General features: G+C 56.1%; 2 protein-coding genes across 2 annotated transcripts; one reads left to right on the forward strand and one right to left on the reverse strand.

The window, feature by feature from the left end:
* Window positions 1–306: 306 nt before the first annotated feature.
* On the forward strand, window positions 307–2,448 carry NCLIV_050550 (hypothetical protein; the record flags this gene model as incomplete). Its single annotated transcript, XM_003884608.1, has 3 exons — window positions 307–1,263; window positions 1,729–1,860; window positions 2,056–2,448. 3 exons carry the CDS (start codon window positions 307–309, stop codon window positions 2,446–2,448), a joined length of 1,482 nt encoding a protein of 493 aa, XP_003884657.1.
* A 1,839-nt stretch (window positions 2,449–4,287) lies between these two features.
* Window positions 4,288–8,177, reverse strand: NCLIV_050560 (LOC100145439 protein, related; the record flags this gene model as incomplete). Its single annotated transcript, XM_003884609.1, has 7 exons — window positions 4,288–4,387; window positions 4,702–4,844; window positions 5,372–6,172; window positions 6,533–6,732; window positions 7,131–7,219; window positions 7,596–7,741; window positions 8,157–8,177. The coding sequence occupies 7 exons, from the start codon at window positions 8,175–8,177 to the stop codon at window positions 4,288–4,290; spliced, it is 1,500 nt and encodes a 499-aa protein (XP_003884658.1).
* Window positions 8,178–9,676: the final 1,499 nt, after the last annotated feature.

A 9,676-nucleotide genomic window follows, 5' to 3' on the forward strand; every position in this document is an offset into this window, starting at 1 on the left:
CGTCTTTCAAAGTCGAGAAATTGTCGGGCCCACGAAGAAGGCCCCAGCGGCTCCGCGGTCGTCGCTCGGGCAACCGCCGTTTCGGTGTGCCGCGTGTGTCTGCCGTGACCACAGGCGAGTTCTTCTCACGAAGACGCACCTGCAGGCTTTCTTGTCCAAAGATAGAACAGCGCTTTTCGACGTCTGTGGTCCACGCAGTCCCCGTTTTTTCTTGGTCGCTTTCCTTCTCGGACGAGTGTGTGCCTGGCATCGATCCCCCAGCCGCCCAGCCCGCGCTCTCCCTCACATCGCCAAAGGCGAGTCGCAATGTCGCCGCCCTGCTGCTTTCCCCCGCCGCCAGGAGGCGCCGGGAGGTTCTCTCCTCGCGGAGAGAACTTGGCGGCGTCTGTTCTCCCGCGCGCGGCTCCTTCGTTTTCCAGACTCATCGTGGTGGCCTTGTTCCTCTCGCTCCTCGGCTCTCTCCCGCCTCTCCCTTTCTCCCCCTCTCCTGCTCCACGGGACTTCGCCCGTGTCTCCTCGTCGGACTCTTCGTCGGCCGTGCCTTTCCCTTCTTCGTCGGACCCCTTTGCGCTGCTCGGAGTGTCTGCCGCCGCGGAAGTCTGGAGCGGCCACCCGGGCGTTCCGCCCGGTCTCTCGGCCACGGGGATCGTCGTCACGGAGCAGTTTCGGACAGCGGCTGATGCCGCCCCGCCAGAAGACGTCGATTTGACGCTCTCCGCCACTGCCACTGAAGAGAGCTTCAGCGTGGACCCGACCACGGACGAGAGCTTACACGCTGCCGTGCAGCGAACGAAGCGGACCAGTCCGTGGAAAACGCCAGGGAAGAGCGTGCGGATGGCGAACACGCCGGCAGAGAAGGACTTGGAGGAGATCCTTCGGCTTATTGACATGGTCAGCAGGCAACCCCCGCCGACCGCGCCTGGAGCTGAGCGCTCCTTCCGTGGCCGAGAAGGGACCAGTCGACCGCGCCTCTCGACGGGACAGCCGTGGGTCGGAGGAGCCTTCAGCAGAAACATGAAACTGGACACAGAATCAGGGGCCGAGGAGCATGCAGAAATCCTCAACGATCCAAAAACCGTGGAGCGAATTAGGAAGGCTGTCCGTGCCGCCTACAGGGCTGCCCTCGCCGAATTCGAGGCTCAGACACCCCCAGCAGAGAACCCAACGGCGGCAGTGGAACAAGACGATCTCACAACCGTCCAGCGAGAACCCAGAGCCGGAAAGATCAAAGGCGTTCGAAAGCTACTCTCGACGAAGTGGAAGGTATGCGAGACCCCGACGCGGGCCACACAGGGCGGTCGCTCAGGCTGCAGCTCACCTTTATAGTACACGTCGTGGAGCCCCTGCACGCGCGACGCGTTTGTCTTTAGACACATGATCACTCCCGGCACCCGTTCTCGTCGGCCTAACCCCTCGTCGCTGTTCACATGTCTCCACTCCTCCGTGCACCTGTCGCGTCTTCGCTGGAGCCGTTCTCCGTCCTCGCTTCCGACGCCTGTCCCTCTCGGCGCCGTGTGGCCCTTTCGGGCTCTCCCCGCTGGACTGTGAAAGAGCTGACTGTGAAACAACTGGATGCCTGTGGCGCGAGTGTGTGAGTCGAGTCTCTCTGTCCTCCGCGAGTTCCGACTGGTTTCCGGTCTTCCCGCAGCTTCTCTCCGGCGTGTCTCTCCGAGTTCCTGACTCTCTCCTGTTTTTTTGATGCGCCTCGCCCTCGCTCTGTTTCTCCAGGTTGTCGTCCTGCTGGTGCTGGCGCTGGACCTCCTCCGCATGTGGTTCCTCTCCCGGCTGTACCAGACTTTTGAGGGCCCCGCACTCCACGACACCCTCAGTGACGTCTTCCCTCCGGGCATGCGCTTCACGGTAAGGCGGCTCGGGGCGAAGCAGCAGAGACAGCACGAGGCCCTCTGCGGACAGGCCGCAGTGTGTGGTCTGAGAGAAGGCGTCCGTCTCTCTTGTGTGGGACGCGGGGCGAGAGAAGAGGCGCGCCTCGTGCGTGTGGAGACGCAAGGTGGAGACTGCGGTGTGTGGACCGGGGCTGTCTCCGTGTTTTTGCAGGCGCAGTGCGTGGTCAACACGCTGGCGATGTTGACCATCGTGGCGATCGTGGCCGATGCGCAGCACCTGTTGAACACGGTAAAGATGCTGTGGCAGGACGAGATCGACTCCGACCATCCTTTGGCAATGGCGCTGCGACCGCCAAGGCAGGCCGCGGGGAAACGGGGCTCCCAGAGAGTCGCGAGCGTCGCCGAGGCCAGCGCGGGAAAAGCTGGCGTAGAGGACCCCGAGCTGGGGATCACCGAAGAGGAAATAACGCAAGTTCTGGCGAAGACTCTGCTTCTCCTCAGACAGGTTGCCGACGTCCAAGCCTCCCCTCGTACACACACGGAGAGAGTATCGAGACGAGCACAGCCCGGCAACTGGGAGAGCCCTGAAACAGATGCTCTGTGAGACAGTGGAGGGGGAAAGCGCGGTGAGGCGGTAACACCCCGCAGGATCCGAGGCGCTCTCGCCACCGACGCCGAACCGGCAAGCGCGCGCCGCCCCGCGAACAAACAGGGCCAAGGAAAGACCCAAGTGGCTGTGCACCGGTGCTCTGAAAGAGCGAGGTCAGCGAGTCGCCTCTTTGTGGAGTGTCGAAGTTCCCCAGGCGTACGGAGAGACATCCGTTTCCGACAGGCTTCTTCTTAGTGTGTTTCAAATACTCGGCAGATCTCGCACGTACGGAGAGACATTGGCACCTGGGCGCAAAAGTGTGTGGATCGTAAGGGGAATCGGCTCCTCTCTGAGAGGCGGACGCTAGCCGGGAAACGTCTCAGGAGACGCAGCCGAGGCGGTCGGCGCTCGTAGAGTTGTTCGTGTTGTTCTCGTGGCGATATACACTGCACAGCGCGGGCCTATCGCGCATGCAGAGACCCAGTGGCAGAAGGCGGACCTTCAAGCGAAACGACCGGGCCCGAGACTCGGGGCACCGGGTAGTTTCAGGTGGAACAAACGCGAGACGCTGTCGCGAGGCGGGAGAAGGATCGTCAACGGTCACTCGACATAGGAAACGCTGTGTGAGGAAAGTTCCGTGTTGGGGGATCTTCGAGACAGAAAGCTGGACTCGCAGAGAAAGGAATCTCTCGTGGAGATGCATGCAGAGAAAGACGTCGAGATTCCCGGCGGTCCTTGGGGGTGCCAGACAAAGAGAGACTTGCGAAAGGTAACGCAGAGGGAAAGAGCTCTCCACGGAGTGCGGGAGCAACGTGTTGACGTAGACTTGCGGGGTGGGCGCGGCAGCGCGGAACCGTCGCACTTTTTAGATAGATCCACGGAGCATTCTACAGTGTCATTTCGTGTGGCTCGAAAGACGTATATGGGGTCTCTTTGTGTCACCGTCGAAGTTGACAAAGACAAGCATGTGATGCGCTCCGTTTTCGGATGCGTGGAGCATCGTTCCGATTATTCGATAGTGCATGCCCTCATTCTCGGAGGGTGGAGAGTAGGAACTGCTGTAACTCACTGTCTGCTCTTTGCGCGCATGCACAGCCGAAGAGGGTGTGCATGTGCACGTGAAGAGGGACACGTGTAGAAATAGTATTTGCAAGTCTCGGGCAAGGCGCTTCTCCAGACGGGTTCCATAAGAGTGGGTGCACTCGCGGTCCCTGAGTGCGTACGAGGAACAGGAAACTGCGCTGGAAGAGGAAGTCTGTAAACCGGACTGCTGCCGAGTTCTGACGGACTGTACAGACATGTCAGTGCAGGGTGCATGAGCCACTCAGAAGCACAAACGCAGCGGACAAAACTCTCCGCTGACGTGTTCCCGTTCAAACCAAACTACTAACGGAAATCAGACGTGCACGTATGCATATATATATATATATATATATATACATGCTCGCAGAATCGCAGAGCTCATAGGAGTCTACCCACGCATCGACGTGGCTGTCTATTTGCAAAAAAACACAGTCCGCCGTACGGACGCTTGGGTCCATGCACGCGTAGCGAGTACTCGCACAATCTTCGTCAGGTCCCGCACCGCAAGGTGGTTTTCGGGGGCGTGTCCGTAGGCCGCCATAAATGATCCATATAATAAATAAATATATATATATATACATATATATATCAAGTGTGTGTGCTCCTGAAAACACATGAGATTCCAGTGATGTCTGTCGAGACTTCAACAAAAAAAGACAACGTTACATTGGGAAAAACGCCGAGCAGGCGGAGAAAGAGCACCGCTGTGTGAAAAAGAGAGAGTGGACACGGAGTCCATGACCCTCTCGTCCTTCGTCTTCCTCAGGACAGCTACATGTCGTTTTGGGGTTCGAGCCAACTTTCGTCGTCAACCTCGCGGTCGCTCACGGGCGTCGCCTTCTCTCGGCTAGCCGCCTGCTTCCGACACAATCTGAGAAAACAGAAACGAGGCCAGCGCTGTGGACGTGGGCAGAAGAAAGGGAAGCCAACGAACTTCGAGCGGCAAACGAAGTCAGCCCTTCGGGGAGGGAACCGTTTCCTCTTTTTTGAAGCGAGAGGAAAGACCCCAAAAAAGCAGCCACAAACCCAACTTTCCGCGTCAGTCCCCAGACACGCCCCCGCTATTCCGGTGTCGAAACCTGCGAAGACCCGTATCCTCTTGCCAGAGCGAACCACGTCTTCAGAGCTTCGAAATTGGAACCCAGGCAATGCAGGAAAAGAATCGGCACACGCCACGTCGCTTACTCGAGGATCTTGGTGAGATGTTGGTGACCTTCGACTTCAACTGCAATATGGGGACATATGGAGATGAGGAAGTCTCGGTCCTGTCGGCTGAAGCGAGACCGCCGGATGGGGTTAATCACCTCTATGACGCCGATGATGTTCCCCTGTAACGCGGAAAAAGCAACGAAGAAATTAAGGAACGCGCTCTCCGACTCTCCACATGGCTCCACATGCATACGCTGATGCCAGTTGCTCTTTCGACGCCCGAGCGCGGCAGCGAACGCCTTCCAGAAAAAAGATTGCAGTGTGAACGAATCGCCTAGAGTGTTTCTTTTTGCGTTCGAGAGCCGGGAGAAACACGTGAAATGAAGCGAGAAGAAAACACGTTATTGTGTCTCCCAAAACGCAGAGGCGACAGGGAACGAAGAGCGCTCTGGCCTCTGTTCTCAGCTCTCTCTGCACATGGACCGTTTCCATGGTAAAGAGCTGGGCCTTTCCCCGGTCTCAGCATCAGACTTTTTGTGCCTCGCGGTCTCCCTCGTTGTCTCTCGGGGACTGACGAGGCGAACTGAAACTCCCTCTCTCTGCCGGTCACTGTCTCCCATCGGAGGAAACAGCAGCAAACGACTGGTGTCTTCTCTGGGGGTCTGTCGTAAAGAGCCCAAGAGTCGAGTTCCGACCCTTCACTTACCTCAAACCCAAACACAGGGGCCGCCAAGACGTGCCTCACTTCCGACGCGCCGGAGGGTGTATGTACACCCGGAAAGGGAAGTGAAGAAGCTTCACCGTTCTTGTGTGCTTCGTTATCAGTCTTAGCCTTCGGCGCCTTCTGTCCATCTGCTTTGCCCTCGTGTGCGGATTCTGTCCCTCCCGCGTCTGTCCTCTGTCCAATCGAAGGGCGGGGTTCTGTCTCCTCTTTCTCTCGCTTTTCCGTGTCTCCCGTAGCCGTGTCTACTCGCCCTCGGACGCGGCTCCAAAACGCAGAGAAAGCTGAAAGAAGTGGAGAGATCAAATACGCCCGTTCCGCATCTTCCTCCACCCCGGATGTCTTCTCCTCTCTCGTCTCAGGTGGGGATACAGCACACGGAAGTGAAGAAACAGAAGCACGAACGGAAGAAGAGGAAGACGATGGAGAGGAAGACGGAGAAGAAGGAGACGAAGAAGAGGAGGACGAAGGAGACGAAGAAGAGGAAGACGAAGAAGAGGAAGATGAAGAAGAGGAGGACGGAGAAGAAGAAGACGAAGAAGAGGAAGACGGAGAAGAAGGAGACGAAGAAGGAGATGAAGAAGAACTACGATCGCTGTAATTATCGTTGATGATTGCACAGAGAGGGGAAGCGATGAGGAGAGACGACAGAGAAGAGAGAGAAACTGATTTCTCTCGCTCTGATAAAGGTCCCCCGTTTGTTTCCTGGGTGTCCTTCACATGCCTCCCTTCCCAACTGATGAGTTTGCCGGTCTCGAACACAACGCCGGGAGTGCCTACGTGAGACTGAAAACATATACAGACCCTCTTACATAAAACGTATGTGCACATTTGCATAGATATATGCATATATATGCATGTAAATGTATATGCATATATATATATATATATATATATATGATAGTGAACCTTGATCGTGGCTCGACGGATATACAACCGCTTCCAGGCTTGAATATGTTTACCTAGGGGACTAGGCGCAAAATATTTTGTATATGTACTCGCTTGTTTAGGGGAGCTTGCGCATAGACCAGCTACCACAGGTTTCGATGGAATTCCAGAGAGTCGTCTGCGTGAGTGGCATGGAAAGCCTACACCTGAACACCTACACCCACTTTTTTGCATTCGGATGTAATATGTATGGCCTACGGGTACACAGACGCGCTGGCCATCTACAAGCGTATAGAGCGTATTGTCGGTGGAGTCCAAGAGGTAGAGGACGACGCGCTCAGCCTGGAGGTAGTTCTGGAGTGCTGCAGCGACTTCTGAGTGTAGCACGCGCGCATGTTCTCTCTGTTGCTTTCTTCTCTCGCCTTCCTTGGTGTCGAGGAAAAGGAGAGGTGTCATGCCTGCGTTGCGAGCGCCGGACAGCGAAAAAAGAGAAAAAAAGTGCACAGACGAGAAAGGCAGAAACGAGGCGAGAGGGCGGAGAACAGGGAGAGGGGAGAACACAGAGACGGAGAACAAGAACGGAGGAGGTAGAAGAAGAACGCAGAGAAGAATACGAAAGAAGAAGGAAGAAGAAGAAAACAGAGAGGTAGAAGAACAGAATCAGAAAAGCGGCGGTGCTGCGCTTCTGTGCGCCAGCGTGTCTATTCGGGAGTCGCTTTGCTGTGCTTTCCCACGCGATAGAGGAAGAGTGAAACCGGATGAGATAAAGAGAGAAAGAAATGGAAAGGGAATGAAATAAAGGGAAAGAAAAAGAGATTGAGAAAGACAGAGATCGAGACGAAGAGGAGAGACATACCGAGGAGACACCCGATCGAAATCCCGATACCAGTCCCAATGTAGTAGTGCTGGCGGCATATGGGGCTCTCGCGCTGTTCCGGTGTTAAGCTGAGACGAGAGAAGAGACGGAAACAACGAGAACACAAGACAAGAAACCACAGCGTTCCCCTTCCCCTCTGAGGAAAGGCCGGAGAATACAGAGGGAAGAAAACGGGACACGAAAGAACGAAGAGGTCTGTGCATCTTGTTCTCCCACACAGGCCAGAACCGTCTACAACACCCGACCAGTCTCGTGATCTGGGCTCTCCTCAACAAGCAGGCTGAAGACCAATGGAACTTTTTCTCGCGCGTAAAAAAGCATGGAACATGTGGGAGTTCTCTTTTTTTGTCGCTCTTCTTCCTTGACTTTCCCTTCGCAGCCCCTGTCGCTTCGTCCGCATCGCATTGGTTTTTCCTTCACTTCTCTTTTGTCTGCTTCGCCTACCCCGGTTTCGGGATAGGGAGAAGCCGAGAGCTGAGAGCCTCGATCCGAGAACCCAGCCACAGACCCATCAAGTCGGAGATCCAGTTGCCCAGAGCGGCCGCCGCCATGGTGGTGAAGCCGAGAGTCACGCATAAAGTTGTGTCGAACTGAGGAGCCGGGGAGAGAAAGATATGAAGGCAAGGAAGAACAAAGAGAAGAAGGAACGAATGGAAGAGAAGACGAGAACGAAGAGAGAGGCTCTCGCGAGGGCCGAAGATTTCGAAAGGCGGGCAGTGCAAAAACGCGACCGGAAAATGGAAAGGGGAAAAGGAGGGATATGAAGTTCCCCTTGACGGGAGAGCGTACGTGTTGCGCAGCGAACGTCCACACCTCTGGGAGGTGAATTTGCAGTGTCTCTTCGCCGAGAGAGAAGCTCGTCTGCTCCCTGGCTAGATGCCACGACGAGGGCACACGCGCAGAACGCCGAGACGCGATAGAAAGAGCGCGCACACACAGCGACGTAGAGTTGCAAAAACAAGTCAGTGCTTTCCGCGCATGCGCACCCCTTTGCACTCTGCTCACCAAGTCGCCTGCCACAATCATGACGCAGTTGTCCACGAGGCCGAAACCGACAAACGGAAGACTCGACGAGAGGGAAAGCAGCCACAGATCTCGGCGCGATGGCGGAGGCACTTCTGATCGACTTCCGAGCGCACCTGAAAGCAGTGGTGCTCGGACAGCCCGCGCAGGAACGTCTCCACGATACCTTGGACACAAAACCGCCAATCCTTTTGCCTACACACACCGGTACATGTGTATTTGTGTACGTCTTCCACAGAGGAGTATGTGCATATACTCATATGCATATTATATATATATATATATATATTTGCATGCCTGTGAGTATGTGCGTAAGTCGAAAGACGTATCTATTTTTCTTTCTGCACCACGACGCGCAAACCCGTTGCCTCTGCTTCCTCGGGATTGCCCCAACGAGAGCGTCTCGGGCGGTCTTCTCTGGCATGATCAACTCATGGTCTCTCTGTATCTCCACCTAGACCTCGCGCCTCGTGTCTCTGCTTGTCCTCTTTCCTCTGCTTGCCTTTCCTTGTTTTCGTTCCCCCTCGCCCGCGCAAGTGCGTGTTTTCACCTGCTCTCGCGAGGGCGTCCTCTGTCGCCTTGGCCTCGGCCTCGGCGTCAGCCACTTGCTGCAGGAGCGCGCGCCGCAACTCCTCCGCGTCTCCCGCCCTGCCCTCGTTGACCATCTTTTGCCAATTCTCCCGAGCGGCGTGAATCGATCGCGCAGCCGCTGCAGCCTCGCCAGCGACGGCGAGGAGCGCTTCGGCGCGCGTGATGCTCTCTAAGGCTGCGGAGGCAGCCGCTGCAGCCGCCGCACAGCCTCGCGAGTCCAGGAGGAAACTCTCGGGAGTCGAGGAGGCGGGGAAACTTCCAGGGACAGAGGCGGACGAACTGGAAGAAGAACTGGAAGAAGAGGCAGAGGAGGAACTGGGAGAAGAACTGGAAGAAGAGGCAGAGGAGGAACTGGGAGAAGAACTGGAAGAAGAACTGGAAGAAGAGGCAGAGGAAAAACTGGGAGAAGAACTGGGAGAAGAACTGGAAGAAGAGGCAGAGGAGGAACTGGGAGAAGAACTGGAAGAAGAACTGGAAGAAGAGGCAGAGGAAAAACTGGGAGAAGAACTGGGAGAAGAACTGGAAGAAGAGGCAGAGGAGGAACTGGGAGAAGAACTGGGAGAAGAACTGGGAGAAGAGGCAGAGGAGGAACTGGGAGAAGAACTGGAAGAAGAACTGGAAGAAGAACTGGAAGAAGAACTGGAAGAAGAACTGGAAGAAGAACTGGAAGAAGAACTGGAAGAAGAAGAGGGTGCAGGCCAGGGAGAGGGGGAACGGAAGGGAGGCGGAGGAGGCGGCAGGCGGCCTGGTGTGTGCCTCTGTGGAGCGGAAGAGGAAGAGAGTTGTGGGGAGGTTGGAGACCGAAAAGGGGTTTTCAAGCCGAGATGGTGGACTGGCAAACGAGGCAAACCACCCCTGGGCGAGAAGTGGAGATCTGAGTCGACATACGGGTGAACAGCCGCAAAGGCAGA

The sequence above is a fragment of the Neospora caninum genome, chromosome X (genome assembly GCF_000208865.1).
Source record: "Neospora caninum Liverpool complete genome, chromosome X".
Lineage (NCBI taxonomy): Eukaryota > Apicomplexa > Conoidasida > Eucoccidiorida > Sarcocystidae > Neospora > Neospora caninum.